The 18,065-nt window shown below is 34.2% G+C and overlaps 1 protein-coding gene across 1 annotated transcript in view; it reads right to left on the bottom strand.

The window, feature by feature from the left end:
- Positions 1–3,834: 3,834 nt before the first annotated feature.
- Positions 3,835–18,065, bottom strand: part of LOC127874086 (transcription factor 21-like) — a 30,364-nt gene continuing 16,133 nt past the window's right edge. The window contains exon 2 of the mRNA XM_052418199.1: positions 3,835–6,249. Within this exon, the coding sequence (XP_052274159.1) occupies positions 6,115–6,249 (135 nt within the window). The 3' untranslated portion in view covers positions 3,835–6,114. The remainder of the gene's footprint in view (positions 6,250–18,065) is intronic.

Here is an 18,065-nt window from a genome sequence, read left to right as displayed (position 1 = left end):
AAATGATTCCACTGTAACGGAAGGAAAACGACTCCGCTATAACGGAAGGAACACAACTCCGCTGCAACGGAAGCAAAACGATTCCGCTGCAATGGTAGCAAAACGACTCCGCTACAACGGAAGCAAAACGACTCCGCTGTAACGGAAGCTGAACGACTCCGCTGTAACGGAAGCGAAACGAGTCCACTGTAACGGAAGGAACACGACTCCGATGTAACGGAAGCGAAACGATTGCACTATAACGGAAGCAAAACGACTCCGCTACAACGGAAGCAAAACGACTCCGCTGTAACGGAAGCTGAACGACTCCGCTGTAACGGAAGCGAAACGAGTCCACTGTAACGGAAGGAACACGACTCCGATGTAACGGAAGCGAAACGATTGCACTATAACGGAAGCAAAACGACTCCGATGTAACGGAAATAAATTGACTCCACTGAAACGGAAGGAACACGACTTTGCATTCCTATCAACACGATTCCACTGCAACAAAATAAACACGAAACCGTTGCAACCATAGCAACACGATGCCGCTGCAATCCTAGCAATACGACTTCGCCTCAACGGAAGCAACAAGACTCCGCTGCATACCTAGCAACAAGATTGAACTGAAACCAAAGAAATACGACTCCGCTGCGACCATAGCAACACGATTCTTCTTCAATCATAGCGGTAACACTAAACAAACAATGTTGCAACCATAACACATTGGCTTTGCTCAAAGTATTGCAACACGAATCCGCTAAATAAATCCGCTGCAACAATTGTAAGTTGTGAGTTCGTGCCATTGCGATTCCGATGCAAACCATGCAACACGACTAAGCTGTTAACATAGAAACGCGATTTCGACGCAACCATAGCAACTCGTCTCCTTTGAGCAATCTCCAATATCGTCTGATACTGACGGATTCCTTAAGCAACATATAAGTTAATGTATGTATACAGATGCATGCGCATATATGCGTTTACAATTAGAATTGAGCAAATGTGTGTTTTTTAATATAATATATGCTCACGCATTGATAACTTCTAATAAAAGGTAAATGCAAAGTTTTTTTCTGTACAGTACATTATACCTTATAAAAGTAGATGAAAAAATCTGCTCTAAATGATACATAATCATTTATTTGAATTACTTGTTAAAGGATATACAAACAAAGCTGTACATTTACATATATGAATGCGTCATGCATATGCTAACATATGCTGACGGGATGACACGATTACAACATGGAGCATCATTTTACATAACAATTTTTCATACAACTCATACATTTTAACATAATACAAGTGAGCATAATGCGTATTCAGAAATTGTACTTAGAAAGTAACTATATTGCATAGGCATTTTGAACTTTTCTGCATCAAACAACCTAACGTTGGTCATTTAGTACAAAATCAAAAATATATATTTAAAAACGACCTCAAGCAAAACCAATAAGCTTTAAAATTCTTTATCACCTGTTTATGGTATAGCTTTTTTGTAAATTGATTCCAAATAATGATGATGGATATAAAGCTTGTAAATAAGACAATCGTGTTGTACGAGTAACCAATTTATCAAAACACGCCTGATTAATTTGAATGTTATTTATGTATTACAATTTGCAATGTATCTCTCATATTTTTTAAACAACTCTTAACCCACATACATCAATCACATTTTACAAATCAGTAAGTGTGTTCTAACGGAATACTGAAAACTTTTCTTCGTATTTATTAAGGATACACACTTGAGAATAAATATTTACAGTTTTTCTTTATTTCCACATGCTCTATAATTGTATTTAACGAGGCTAAGTAATGAGCTATTTTCTACAATACGCACAATGTCAAGAGCTATGTTCACATATTGTGTTACGACACTGCAAATGAGTGAAACCAAAACACATGAATGTTTAAGTTTTTGTCCAACACACATTTACGTAACGTAGATAATTATATAATGAACAATAAATAAGCCGAGCTCTGTAAAAAGGGGGGTGTAATGCATATGCTTAAAGTGTCGTCCCAGATTAGCCTGTGCAGTCCGCACAGGCTAATCAGGGAGGACACTTTCCGCCTAATATTGATGTTTGCTAACAAGAAACTTTCTTGAAATGAAGCATACCATAAAAGCGTTAAGTGTCGTTCTGATTAGCCTGTGCGGGCTGCACAGGCTACTCTGAGACAACACTTTACGCACATGCATTAAATCCCATTGTCACAGAGCACGGCCAATATATAAAACGTTCGTGAATAATGAACCAACTCGCAGTCATGCAATTGAAACAACTGTGTACAATTATTGACTTTTATTAACATTAAAATAGTATTTTATAGAATGTATAGGAAAAGGCTGGCATTGCTATAAGAAAACTTAAATTTAATTGTTATTGTATATGGGATTAAATAAAAGTATAAAAATTAAACATGAAAAACACATTGTTTTAAACACATTATAATTTGCTTCAAGTTTTTGTTCCCGTTCGTCATTTAAACATATCATCGTCAGAATGATGACACGCGTATTTATATTTAAAAGTTTTATATGTAAAATCAAGTTAACCAACAATAATTCAGAATTTATTACCTTTGCGATATAAGGGCTTTTCCCAGTGACTGTGATCCGGCTAATTGACCTTTTTTAGAAAGTGGATACTGACTTCATGACTTAACATAATTATCGTCAGCACTTTTTTTGCAAACAACTTTTATTACAAAATAAACATTTATCATAGTTGTTTTAAATTAAAATATATTTATACAGATAATGAATTATTGTTGCTATCTAATTATTATTGGGGTTTTTAACCTTGGTTGCATTTAAATATAATACTGCATTGACTTTTCGTAATATAATGTAAATCTATGTGAATTGAATAATAATAATAATAATAATGGGGATGATAATATTGATGATAATAATTATAATCACAACAACAATAATAATGCCAGTTTACGTTTTTTTAAGTTTTTAACTTTATATCGTTTCTTCCGATATTGATGGGGCTGTACACTAGACCGACATACACATTTATTAGCATATTCGTAATATATCAAATATATCGAAAATTTCCTTGATCAATATAAATCATCCACGAATGAAGAATACAAATCATGCTAAATCATATTTCGATTGTGGACACCAAAAATCCACTTAGTAATTCAATTACGGCAATAAAAAATCCGATAATACATTATCTAATTATGCAATAATTTATGCGGAGGCAAATAACACAAATCTTTCTTGAACATGGAGACAATAAGATTTATGGCACACAAAAACCGCCTCAGCTTGTCTACAACTGTCAACGCATGACGAACAGTCGTCAGTCGAATATTTGGCAATTATTGGCTTTTCATGCGCATCACCAATACCTCCACGAGTGCAATAAGTCACTTTTTGTAGCACTTTTCACGCTTGCACTGTTTTTTTGTTACTATTAAGTTACTTTGTTGTGGCATTTACACGATTTTGCGAGCATGCCTGAGGGATTACGCAGTGGATGCACTTATTTTGGGATGCTATATTTGATCAAAACACTGAAAATAAGTTTTTACTTTTACGTTGCAATCAGCTCGCAGTTGTTTTTGTTTTTGGTTATATATCGTGCTAATTTCACAGTTTGTCAAATTAATTTTTCATTTTATATGAAAAACTATAGTGTTTTTTTTTCATTCCCTGAAACACAATGTTCTGCTAGCTGAACCACTTTAGCAATATTTTATATATATATATTTGCCTTGTTCGTGACTCGAAATGTCTAAACGTACATACACAAAAACATTACGTTTTAATATATGATAAAATCCATACTGTGATGTGCACGATATCTCATAAACAAGACCACGTCGTAAGTTATTTTATTTGCATCAAGGCACAAACATCATAATATAGACAAGTATAAGACAATAATAGCACTTCGTTGTAGTACACATTCTATTTGAAAAACTTGACACACATAAGTGTTAAGCATTTAAATCAAACGCTTTACAAAAAGGGATACATCGTCTTTAATTACGACCTCAGACATCAACGTGCATTCAATTAAATAATAAATAATTACTTCTATATAGAGGCCATCGTCGACATCCCGCAAATTTCCAACATCGCAAAGTAATCAAACCATACAAAGTAGATAACATGAATACCATGGTAATAATTTCACTACCCTTATATTAACCCATTTCTTAGATAAATTAAGAAATGATCTCATCATAAATTACCATCACTTTCATAGGATCTGTAAGGAACTATAATGCGCCTTCAAGATACAATACAAATAGTTTAAATTTTATATTAAATTGTAAATCATTCATAAATAAGTGTGCTGTGAACATATTTATTTTAAAACAAATATCATTACTGTTTATTTTTTGCTCTTTAATAAAAATCATTGGTCGCTGCGTCAGTTATTGTCTTCCCCGTCGTAATCCATAGGAATACCTTTCGTCCATCCGTCTGTCACTCTGCCAGTTAGTTTGCCCGTAACCCTTCCATGTTCACTGTATACATGTATATGCTATACTCTTCAGCCGATTTTCATGAAATTGGCTCATATATTGAGGCCATTTAGACGATATGCAGAAGAAAAGAGTCAGTCACGATTGCCATTGTTCAATGTAATAGGTTTGAGCTCCATTTCGGTGTCTGCTCATGGCCTTTTGAATGATTTTCATTATTTGTCTGTACTGGTAGGGGAATTGAGACGATGTGCAGAGGTCATGAGTAAGACATGCCGGCTAAGGTCAAGGTCATTCTTCTCTGTCCAATGTTTTTGCATAAACCATTTAAAAAAAAATCATGAAACTTTGTTACTTTTTGAATTCATGGGTTTGTCACGCTTGCTATCGGTCAATGATAAACTCAAAGGTCAAAAGTTTGAGCCTCTATATCCGTGCCGGTCATTTGAACGTTATGAAAACGGCATAAGGCATTCAGTCATGTCAGCTCAATGTCATAGCTATCCTTCAAGGGCAAAAATTGAGCATCTATTGTCCATATCTCCTATATGAACTAAATAATTTGCACGAAACTTCGAAACATAATAAAGATGTGCAGAAAGCATGAGTCAGTCACGCCGGCTTATGGTCAGTGTCATATTTGAAAGTCAAAAGTTGAAGCCTTGTTTTTGTGTACGGTCTGTATATGATTTACCCATTGAAGGATTTTACTTACGGAAGGATCAAACGTAATCAAAATGTTTAAGTAATTGGGAGAATATACAAAAGGCTTGTTTAAGTCACGTTTCTAAAGATCAAGGTCACCAATTGACAGTCAAAAATTCTCGGCGGGGATATGACTTTCTTTTGGACTGAATTTTTTTCAAATTGCCATGAGCGTTTCATAGGCCTGCCTGGATAGTCACAGAATTACCATCCACAACCGTTCTGTTATGTAATCTGATCGCTTCATAACCATGGTTACTGATAGTTTTAAAAATGCCATACTTACATAAACCATTATTATGTGTAACATACATATTGAAATACGTTCGCAAAATAAAAATATAGTCTTAAAACGAAAAACGTGTATACAACATATTAAAAATGTATGTTGGAAATACAATTGATCTACTGCATTGTATTGGATCTAGGTCAGAATCCGAGTATTATGCATTTTAGTGGGACATGTTTACAGATTCTCAAAATTACATTTTTCTAACAGATTAAAAAAAATGACACAGAGCGAAATAACACCAATGACGTAGACAAACTCAGAACGATTAAATAATGTTGAATCATTATGCTATTTTTGTTTAATTATGTTACAACACGTGGATGACCAAAATACAATTTAAAAAGCATGAACAGATAAGTCCGGACGGCCGATTGGTTCAGACAACAGATGACAGTGGTTCGAAATCCGAATTAGAGGAACGTTTCATTTATTTCTTTCTAAAATTATATGTGTTCTATTATAGTGAATCTCTACAGTTCCGTGGTTATAATCTAGCATTTTAAGGCATCTATGGACACACTTAAAAATGTCCCAATCTGTAAACAAGTCCCTTAGCACTGATCAAGAACAAACAGCACTTCGATTTATCATCCCACACAAACCTTTTCGAGTAAAACCAGTTATCGCACAAACTGTGCCATTTGTTTATGTCAAATCATTTGAACACGTAATTATGGTGATTCAGTAACTAAATCCTCGAGACAATGGTCCTCGGATAAACTGGAAGTGTCTTTGTCACTCCTGGAACTGTCCGTTGGAGAGTGGTTTGGGTTGTCGCCCTTGTGTTGAAAACTAAATGGCCAGGTCTGGAAATATAAATAATACTAATAACAATAATGATGATGATGATGATGATGAGGAGGAGGAGGAGGAGGAGGAGGAGGAGGAGGAGGAGGAGGAGGAGGAGGAGGAGGAGGAGGAGGAGGAGGAGGAGGAGGATGGTGATGATGATGATGATGATGATGATGATGATGATGATGATGATGATGATGACGATAATGATAATAATAATGATAATAATAATAATAATAATAATAATAATAATAATAATAATAATAATAATAATAATTGTACACGTCCGGTATACTCAATGTATTTTACGTTGAAAGTGACTGAATTACGGAGATACCCGTCCGGTTTCCGGTTTTCAGAGAGTTCGGTTTATTCAAAAAAAATTAACAAAGAAATAGAAGGAGAAAATACGGGACTGGCCCGACCGTCCGGAATCGGCAGAGTTCCGGTATTTAGAGAGTCCGGTATTGGCAGAGTCTACGCTAATAACAATAATAATTATACTATTACTACTACTACTACTACTACTACTACAACAACAACAACAACAACAACAACTACTACTACTACTACTACTACTACTACTACTACTACTACTACTACTACTACTACTTCTACTACTACTACTACTACTACTACTACTACTACTACTACTACAACAACAACTACTACTACTACTACTACTACTACTACTACTACTACTTATAATAATAATAATAATTATTATTACTACTTCTTCAAATAATAATAATACACATTATTATTATTATTTTAAGTATAATCATAATAAATTAATAATATTAAATTATGTTGCAAAAGAATGAATCATCTTACAAACAAACTGATATCTTGAACGTGTGGTCTCATTACAGGACTATCGAGCCTGTGTCTACGCACTGCTCGTGATAATAAATTAATAATAACATCGTTAAGCGTGTCTAGATAATGACCACGAGATAAATTGCTAATTAATGCAGATAATTTCGTTATTCCGTTTTTGTCGTGTTGATTATGTCCTTTAATGACCCTGATTCGCTCACAGGCAGGCAAAATAACAAAACTTGCGTCGGCGATAAAAAAAGAAACAAATCTTCCAATCTCTGCGAGCTCGAAATGTGTAGTCATTGTAAGTATTGTGTATATATTGATGCCTTAAAGTGTTTTAATTCAAATAAATCAGACGCTAGTAGATCAATGCTTTGTCATTATAAGAAAGTTTATAAAAATTTAATACGGAAAAAGAAGGGATGTGCATACCGTACAAAAATGTCTGATATTGAAAACTTAAAGAAAAAAAAACCTCGCGATTTTTGGAAATTTTTCAAATCAAAGAATAAACTAACCAGCCATAACATTTCATTGGAAGATTTTAAGTTATTTTTTGAAAACCTTAGCAACAGTACTTTTAATTGCAATAATACCGAGGCAGAGCATTTTTGTTCCAGCTATAATTTTAGCGAAGAAAATGTTGTGTTTCCAGAGTTAGACCAGCCTATTAGTGTTGATGAAGTTATATGTGCAATTAAAAAACTAAAGAGAAATAAGTCAGCGGGTGTTGATTTTATATTAAACGAATATTTTATAGAATGTAGCGATATATTGTGTAACCATTTATGTGATATTTTTAATTGTATACTACAATCTGGTTTTTTCCCTGAAAAATGGACACATGGAATTATAATCCCATTACACAAAAAGGGCTCTGTAAACGATATTAATAATTACAGAGGAATTACACTTGTGAGCTGTTTTTCAAAACTATTTACTACAATAATTAATAAGCGCATCGAATGTTTTTGTGAGAATAATAATAGTATTTCGGATGCACAGTTCGGATTTCGTAAGGGTTATTCAACAATCGATGCTATATACATATTAATGTCTATTGCACAAAAATATATTAATGACAATAAAAGGCTCTATGTAATATATGTAGACATGATGAAATGTTTTGATAGTATATATAGAAATGCATTGTGGTTAAAATTGTATAAAACTGGCATTAGAGGTAAAATATTGCAAATTGTTAAAGACATGTATGAAAATGTTAAATCGTGTGTTAAGTCATGTTCTACTTATTCTGACTACTTCCGTTACTCAGTTGGTCTACGTCAAGGGGAAGTTATGTCCCCTTTGCTATTTTCTCTGTTTGTAGAGGACTTAGAGATGTTTTTACAACATAATATAGAGTCTGGATTAACCATTGACGATGTTTTACTTATATTACTCCTTTTCGCCGATGATATGGCCATATTGGGTAAAAATCCAGAAGAAGTACAAAACCACTTGGATAATCTGCTTGTGTATTGTAATACTTGGGGCCTTAAAGTAAACACTTCAAAAACTAAAATTATGGTTTTCCGTAAGAGGGGCCGCCTACGCAAAAATGAGGCATGGACATACGATGGCCAAATCATCGAAACAGTTGATAACTTTAATTATTTAGGTACTGTTATACATTATACAGGTAGTTTCACATTCAACCAAGAACATTTAGTAGGTAAAGCCCTTAAGGCTATGAATACTTTGCTATACAAGTGTAAAATGTATGATCTTAAACCTAAAACACTTTGCCAGTTATTTGATGCATTTGTTGGTTCTATTCTTAACTATGCCTCCGAAATATGGGGTTTTACAAAGTCTAAAGAAATAGAACGTATCCATTTAAAGTTCTGTAAACGAATGCTACAAGTAAGACTCAACAGTTGTAACGCATGTGTTTACGGAGAGTTGGGTAGATACCCACTTTACATAAATCGTTTTATAAGAATGTTAAAATATTGGTTTAAAATTAGATTGAGTGATAATATTATTCTCCAAACTGTGTATAATATGAATGTTGTAGAGTGTCATAAAGGAAACATCAATTGGGTCTCACATATTAAACAGTTGTTAAACGATTATGGTTATGGATATGTTTTTAATAACCCTAGCTCTGTGTGTGTTAATTCTTTTATATGTCAGTTTAGAAATAGACTTATAGATACATTTAAACAGGAATGGTTTGGTACATTAAGTAACAGTACTGTATTAGACATGTACAGAGTTTTTAAACCTACAATTGTATACGAATCTTACTTGGATTTGTTACCAAGGAGTTTGCGTACCCAATTTGTTAAGTTAAGAATTTCTGTTCACTCACTGAGAATCCAAACTGGGAGATATGGGCGTAATAATATTCCTCGCAGCGAAAGATACTGTGTTTGTTGCAATAGTAGGGAAATTGAAGATGAGTTCCACTTTGTTTGTATTTGTCCATGTTTTAGTGTTTTACGACAAAAATACCTTAAAAGGTATTTATATGTTAATCCATCTGTGTTTAAGTATCACCAATTACTGACTTCATCCGATAAAAACGAACTTGTCAAGTTGTGTAAATATATAAAAGAAGCATTTGTAATTCGCAATTCATTTATCAATAATACCATATAGAGTCTAACCGGTATCACCTACAAATCTTTCTGTCATTATATGTTTAGAAAATTTACTATATGCTTTTTCTTCATTTGTATTTTTTGTGTGTGTGTGTTTTATATATATATTTGTTTTCAACTTAAATGAAATGAAAACGTGACATATTTATTTTATACTGTTTGTATTAAGACGATGTACTTATGTATAAGTCTAAATAAAATGTCTGTTCTGTTCTGTTCTGTTCTATATAATTAAAAGTACAGTACATTCGCAGTAACATATTATTTGAAGTAATTTTGACATTTGTTTAATTAAACAAATCTACGAAATTTTACTGTTGATTAAGCATCTGTGATTTTAAATCAGTCTTGTATATATACAGATTAACGATTTGACGATTGTCAAACTCGTTGTCACAAGACAAGACCAAAGTAAGTGTGTATCGATGAAACAATAACAAATAATTATAAAACATTTGTGTATGTTTTGCTCGAGTGGTTTAACACAAGTGAATCGCTTATATATATTAAAACAGGCTTCGGAAAATTAAGAAGTGTTAAGTCAACATCATATATTGAAATAATAATGTCTCTAGGAGTTGTTTAAATAAACTACAACAATAAATTAAAAACTGTCCAGCCGACTTTCATTTTCTATACGTATCTCTTTTTTGGAGCCTTTATCTGGCAATAATTAGTATAACACGCACGATAGCTTACAATGGATAGTTAGTTATGATCATCTTTTAATTATCTTATTTTCACAGACCCTCATTCACTGTCTGTGTTAAACATGATTTAGTTCCTTATCTTCAGTTTCACGATATGCAAACGTCGTTTGCAACACATAATAAACTTCTTTACGACCTCATAGTTTGATTTACGGCAAACCATATGTTTTACGACATTAATGTTGTCTGAAACAAAATACCGGCCGATAAATGCGAATCATTGTGAGATTTGATAAACCGTGTAGGCATAATTAATTCTTAGTTGTTAGATTCAAGATTGCCGATGCACCTCCGATATATGTAATATGTCGAGTAAAAAATCGCGTTATGATTCGATTAACTGTTCTACTACCTTTGACAGGGGGCCTGCGTATGTGGGAGCTTACCGCGTTTAAGCGAGAAAGTTGGAGCAAAACTTCAAAGATGGCGTCGTTTTAGTGTTTTTCGTGAAGGAGTAGCGGATATTTTCACCCGGTAAGCCAGTTTATATTTATATTTCTTTTGAACGAATACGCCCTTTCGGCTCTCCGGTGTTTGTGCTTCCCTCGGTTTTTTGTTTCAAGATCGTAGACGTAGGGATAAAAAAGTTATTGAAGGTAAACCGTTCACAAATCTGTTGTCTCCTTACGTGACGTTCGAGAAATGGGATGTGCAAATATCATTTTCTCTTATAATTAGGGATGTCAACGAATATCCGAATATTCGGTCCCGGACCGAATATTCGGATACTGTTTTCCGAATCGAATATTCGGAAGAAAAAATTAAAAATCGAGTAATTTCAAAGACTTTGTATTCGTAAAATTTGCTTCAAACATTGTCAAAAAAGTTGTTCCTCGTGTCATAATGTTTATTCCGGTAGGCGCGATAATGCGTCGCTATGGTGATGACAGTATACCGGTCATAAATCCCGCTAACAAAGCCAGAAACTTTGTGTCAAAATTATGATAGGTGCAAATGGCGTCGGCAATCAAAACACCGACCTGCACTTGATCCAATGACTCGAATTACATTTAAAATTATCAAAGATTAAATGAGTAAAGGAAAAGCCAACTTTGTGTAAAAAAACAAATAAGACCGTATGGCAATTAAAACACCGACCCGTCTTGATCTAATAACTCGAATTACATTTAAAATGATCAAATATTAAATGGGTAAAGAACGAGCCGACTTGGTGTGAAAAACAAAACAGATCGTATGGTTATAATCACGTTGTCCAATCAAAAAAACTTTTGGAAAATAATTTACTCAACCTCTAATGAGTATTTGCGTATCGTATGGTCCAAACATTAATTAATTACTCAATATTCAATCAGGTATTATACTTAAAGAAATGTTTTTGGTATTTCACCCTCATTTAATTGAAAATATTATAATTGCTACACGCATAAAGTAAATATCTGTCCAAGCAAAATGCCACCTACGCCTTCCGCTGCTTGGAAGTATTTCACGACATCATCCGATAAGAAGTCGCCGATCCAAGTGTCTTTTAAACGTGGCAACTTTAAAAGACTGACTGTTTAGTCTGTTAAACAGGTTCAAAGTGTGTTGTGGCTATGTACATAATTCGTTTAAGTTCAGCTTTAATTATATGTAGATCTAACTGTTTTGTCATGTAATTATTTTGTCGTCATGTAATATTATGTTTCTCGTTCTATTGTTGATGTACGATATTAATAGTTTAAAAACAGTTTTTGTCATTCAATTTTAACAATAAAAAATAATCAACAAAATCAGCTTCGAATTAGCTACGGCAACGCTGTGTCAATATTTAGTCACTTCCGGTGAACTTCCGGTAAAAACGAAAGTAGAATTCATGGAGTAATGGTACGGTAAACAAAGTTGACTTTTTTCCAACAGATGTTGATCGAATATCCGAATATTCGTTCGGAAGGGTGACCGAATATTCGAATACTGAAATCGGTATTCGTTGCCATCCCTACTTATAATACACAGTATTGATGCACGTGTACGGTAAAATATAACTAAAACCATGATTATTTCATTTTCGTGACGCCGTTTTATCTCTTATAACTAAGTTATTGCCAAAAACTATTGGTTTTACCCCTCTTTTTGGAACAGACTTCCTTTAAAGCACATTTTGGGACATGACTTCTTAATACACGAACTTTCTATCGTGAATGAATTTACCATTGATATGAATGTTTTAAAGAACGTTTCCTCTATTTAAATGTTTACCTCTTTCATACTTTTCAAAGATACGAAACCTCAAGCTACATTAAAAAAGATGAAACATAACTTGTATTGTTAAATAAACTGCGACATTATACGTGGGGAGCTTCACTTTTTTGCAATATACATGTACTATTAAGCAGCATAGCGCCCTTTTTGGAAGGGATATTATGTTCTGAAGTTATGTAATCGACTAACCGGTTCGGAATCTATTTTAAACTAATTGGCGGGTGCACACAGCAGCGGATAATATGCAGGTCAAAAATAGATTTTACATCCGGTGATGCTGGTTTTGACAGCCGACGCATATATACACTTCTGAATGAAAGGCTTCATGAACGTTGACGTCGCTCTTGGTTACCAGAAAAATTCCCACGTACGGATTTCAACCGTCATTGTTTACACTCTATTAAGTGCACAAGTACTTGAATTTGTATAGCGTTTTTTAAAGGTGTATGTCCAGAGCGTGTTCCGGGAAAACATGGCTTAATGTATTTTTTTGTTCAGCTCTATAATATTTATATCAAATCTGTATAAAAAAATGTCGGTGAACATTAATCCGGTGTTAATTTTTAAAAATATTGAGGCGTTCATTAGTTATGGATCTAAAACGGAGCATTAATCCGCATATTAAAAAAAACACCGGGCGTATTGCATATTAGTTCGGAGACATGAAATTATTTCGAAAGAAAGCAATAAGAGGTTCAATTCTATATGAGCAAGTCTCGCTGCGCACGATTACGCTCTTACTTCTCGTATATATTTGACTCTTATGAATCTTGGCAAATACCTAGTGTTTTACTTTGCTTAATCTAAATGAAGTTATGCATCTATATGTACTTTAAGCAGCATAACATGACTTCGAAATGACCAACAGCTCTTTCATATGTGAAAGAGATTGACACGAAATACCTACCCATCTATAATAAAGTTTATATGTGTACTTCAATATTATAGTTTTATAGCATTTTATGTGGTGCAATATAAGTGTTTTCTTAATCATTTTACTGTAGAATTATAAAAATATTGTACACAAAACCTGCCGACCAACTGAATCAATTCACCGATTTTAAAGAAGATAGGTTGTGGGGTGGCTGATGTACGTGATAATAGAATGTTTATCAGCCCTTTCAGTAATATTTTAATTAACTAAATGTATTTTATGACGTGTCGACCTTATTCTGATATGAAATTTTCTTTAACCATTCTTTTACTGTCTATTCAGATGACGAAGGTTAAAGGGCGATTATAAGTCCATCTTTCGTTGCAGTATAAAATTATGTAATTAGGAATTTAACATTAGCGGAGGACTGGGATACCATTCCCCATTCATGGACCACATGAGTTTAAAGGGGCCTTTTCACAGATTTTGGCATTTTTTAACTTATTCATTAAATGCTTTATATCGATAAATGTAAACATTGGATCGTAAAAGCTCCAGTAAAAAATCAAGAATAAAATTAAAAAAAGGAAAAGAACATTGCCCGGACCAGGTTTCGAAACAGTGACCCCTGGAGTCCTGCCAGAGTCCTGAAGTAAAAACGCTTTAGCCTACTGAGCTATTCCGCCGAGTACACATACTAGAAGTATTTTATACCTTATATAAGCAATCTTCGTAGTTTCACAAAATTTAACGACAAAAACAGAACTCTCCAAATTATTCAATCGTTTCGCGTTGCAACGCTTTATAATTTTTAGGTTTTAAAATCGTCAAAAGATGCATATAATGGCTATATTAGACCATGGTAAATGTTCAGTATTACTGTTTCCTCACAAATATCATAACTAAAACGAAAATTTGCGAATCTGAAACAACTTTTTTCAATTTTGTCAATTTACCAAAGCGTGAAAAGATCCCTTTAAATGTAGGATATGCAAGAGAGAGTCCTTCAACAGAGCCGGACTAAAACAGCAAATAAAACAAACGAACCAAACAAAAAATGGCTGATGTATTATGAGTTTTTTGTTTGTTTTATTTTATTATTTCTACATACACAAGTCTGACATATAATTACTATGAGTGCTACTTAATTACACGTTTTGTTTCCGTATATGTCATGATGCTAGTTTCTCACTTTTTTATGAAAATACCATTATCTGTGTTACGTCATTTCTTCCAACGATGTCTCTGCATACATTTTCATTTGTATTCAGCACTTACATACATGATAAAAAAAAGATTTGGGTCGGAATGAATTCGTTATGCACTTGACATATTAACTTACGATTAAAGGCAATGTTAGGAACAAACGAAAGAATTTTTCTATGTGAACCAATACTTTATTCCCTCAATACAACAGTCTTAAATAATATGTATTCACATATGTATAAAAGAGAAACAATACAAGTATATATTGATCATTTCTACTGAAATCATATCGTGTTTTGCATTTGCACAAATCTTTCTATCCACAGCAAATTCACTGTTTGCGATTATATAGAGAATAATAGGTTAGTGTTGATTATAGATCAGGTTTATCATGCGAGGCTTAGAAAACAAAAAGCACGAGCCTTGGCGAGTGCTTTTTCGTTTTCGTGCCGAGCATGATAAACCTGATCTATAATCAACACTAACCTATTATTCTATTTATCCCACTTTTTATTCAGTAAACTTTTTTTATTTAAACAAAATAAGTTTTCATGAGTGTTTGTCGTACTTTGATAATGACTGTAGTGTAACCAAGGTCAGTGTATTACTCCGCGTTCCAAAAATAACCGCTGATCAAATAATCATTTTTTTAAATAAGAATATCGTTCTGTAACAAAGTGTCGAGCGTTATTAATTACAATTTTAATCATATTGAATTGCAAATCTTTAAGTTTTATGATATCAATATGACATTAAGTTGTTATATACAAGGAACTACATTTGTTTACAACGTAGCCTAACACCACACACAATTCACTTTCGATATCAAACTATCGAGTCGATCACGAGGTGCACAATATTTGCTTCTTTGTTTGTGGTTATTTCGTGACGAAATAACAAAGATTACTTGGATTTAAGCTAATTATATACATTAACATTTTGAATGTTGAAAGTGGCACCAAAGAATTGTGAGGCAAAGTTGTTCGAACTAGAGAAAGACATTTGCTGGTGAAGTGACTGGGTGGGCGAACATCAAGATCAACTTGTTCGACGGTAGACAGTGATTGTCTAGGCTGCATTTCGGCCATAGTTTCGGTGCATGAAGGTGAACAAGAGGAATCTGTTGGATTGTAACATTTACTGGACTGAGCAAGAATGATCACTTTTGCTGCTGTTCAACAGATATGTTGGAATAATTGGTTATGGACTGGACATGTTTGTGCCCTGTTATGGCCATGGTTTCAGTGGCTGGAATGTTTGCATTTCGAAGTTTTTGGACCAGTAATTTGCGAACTGAGTGGTTCGTTATTTTATTCTCTTGTGCTTGAGAAAGCCGGCGTCTTTTGCCATGGCCTTCAGCATCTGACCTAACTTGTTGACACCCAATTGTTGACGCAAGAATCACCGGGATGCAGTGTCATTTGTGCGTATTGCCAGGTAGAAAAGATGCTTTGAAGAAAAATCAGATGGACGCATATCCGAGTACAGCTTGTAAATGAACACAGGATTTCTTGGTCCAGACGATTGTTTTCTACGGTCAAAAGGGAGCAACTCGAACTGACTTCTTCAAAGGGGAGCAACAACAACAGAACCTATTTGCATAGTGTTAAATTTACCTAATACTAGGTTTTAATGACAATAAATGACAAAAAACTCGTTTTTGCTACTTTCCTTTGTTTTAAGGTCATTAAGATTGACAAACATTTGAGATTGTTTTTATTATTGATGCACTTGGCAAATACAGGTGACGAGGTGCGTGGGAAAAAGTAGTCCCGGTTCGGCAGTTGATGACGTCATTTCGTGCCATTGATTATAGCCTTGCCGTTGATTATAGATGAAATTTAATCAACGGGGCTTTAATCAACCGATTTCGCTGTAAAAGTGGGATAAAATATAGTGACCAACTCAGAACTGGTTTAAAAGAAGGTCGTCCAAAATGTGTCACATCAAAGTCACATACATGTATCAGTATCGTTATGGTAAAACGTGTCAAATGTCATTGTATTAAATAAACAATTAATATTTAAGTTTTCATTAAAAAACATCCACCGATATGCATCATCTGAGCAGGTGTCAGGTATTCCAAATTGCGTCATGTAAACCGAATCGCAACAATGGCAGTATTTGGTTACAGCAACCTTATACTAGTATCGAAACGGCTTTACTCTTTTCTGTTTTTCATTACACTTATATTGCACGTACATGTGATTGTTTGGCGTGGTACTTCGACGTAATCTTTTTTGTTTGATTGGTGGGTTTTCATGTACCTTTCGCTTTCTAGAGCGGTACACACTTCGTTACGCCGTCTTTTTTAATCTTGGCATCCTCGACATATATAACTGGCGTCTTGATATCTGGAAATAGTAAGCATTGTATTCCGTTTAGTAGGCATAGTATTCCGTTTGATGCATATTCAAACATAAGTATGTCCATATGTGTTAAAATAAACAGGTAAGAATAACACTGTGTTAATAATACCGTCGAATGTCTTATATTTTACACACACTAAATGTTAGCGTAAAGTACGCGATAAAACATATAATGATAAAAATTAATATTATAACAATTAATAAACAAGAGCACCGCCTTGCGGGTGCAGAAGGCTCATCTATTTTCTTTTTAAAGGTGAAGGGACTCTCATTTTCAATCACAAAGGAGGGAAGGATGGAGTGAAGAGGGGTGTATAGTGTGGGGGTGTGGAATTTATTACATTATCGTCCAAAAATGCGAAAAAAAAACGCAAAAAAAAATCGGGGGGGGGGTGGGGGGGAGTGGGGGAGTGTGTGTGTGTGTGGGGGGGGGGGATTTTTGGGTGCGATGGTTGGACGGTATTTCAAACATAAAATAATAAAAATAAATATTTGTGCCTTTTAACCGTTTCAAAAAAAAAAAATGGGGGGGGGGGTGGGGGGGGGGGGGGGGGTAAAGTGTGAGGGTGTGGTGGTAATTTGTGAGATGATCTTAAAAAAGAATTAAAAAAAATAGGGGGGGGGATGCGGGTGGGGGTGGGGGGGATTCTTGGGTGCGATGGTTGGACAGTATTTCAAACATAAAATAATAAAAATAAATATTTGTGTTTTTTAACCGCTTAAAAAAAATTGGGGGGGGGGTGGTGGGGGGGGGTATAGTGTGAGGGTGTGGTGGTCATTTGTGAGATGATATTAAACTTAAAAAAAAAATGGGGGGGGAGGGGTGGGGCACAGGGGATGGTTTGGGTGGAGTCTATTGTGGTATGTCAGGTAAGAGTAGTTTTGTCAAAGTATCAATCAAATGTAATCATAAATAAAGAAGTTATGACAATTTTAGCAAAATTTAATAATTTGACCTTGAGAGTCAAGGTCATTCAAAGGTCAAGGTAAAATTCAACTTGCCAGGTACAGTAACCTCATGATAGCATTAAAGTATTT

The sequence above is a fragment of the Dreissena polymorpha genome, chromosome 3, assembly GCF_020536995.1.
Source record: "Dreissena polymorpha isolate Duluth1 chromosome 3, UMN_Dpol_1.0, whole genome shotgun sequence".
In the NCBI taxonomy this organism is placed as follows: domain Eukaryota; kingdom Metazoa; phylum Mollusca; class Bivalvia; order Myida; family Dreissenidae; genus Dreissena; species Dreissena polymorpha.
This window is presented reverse-complemented; position numbering and strand designations above follow the sequence as displayed.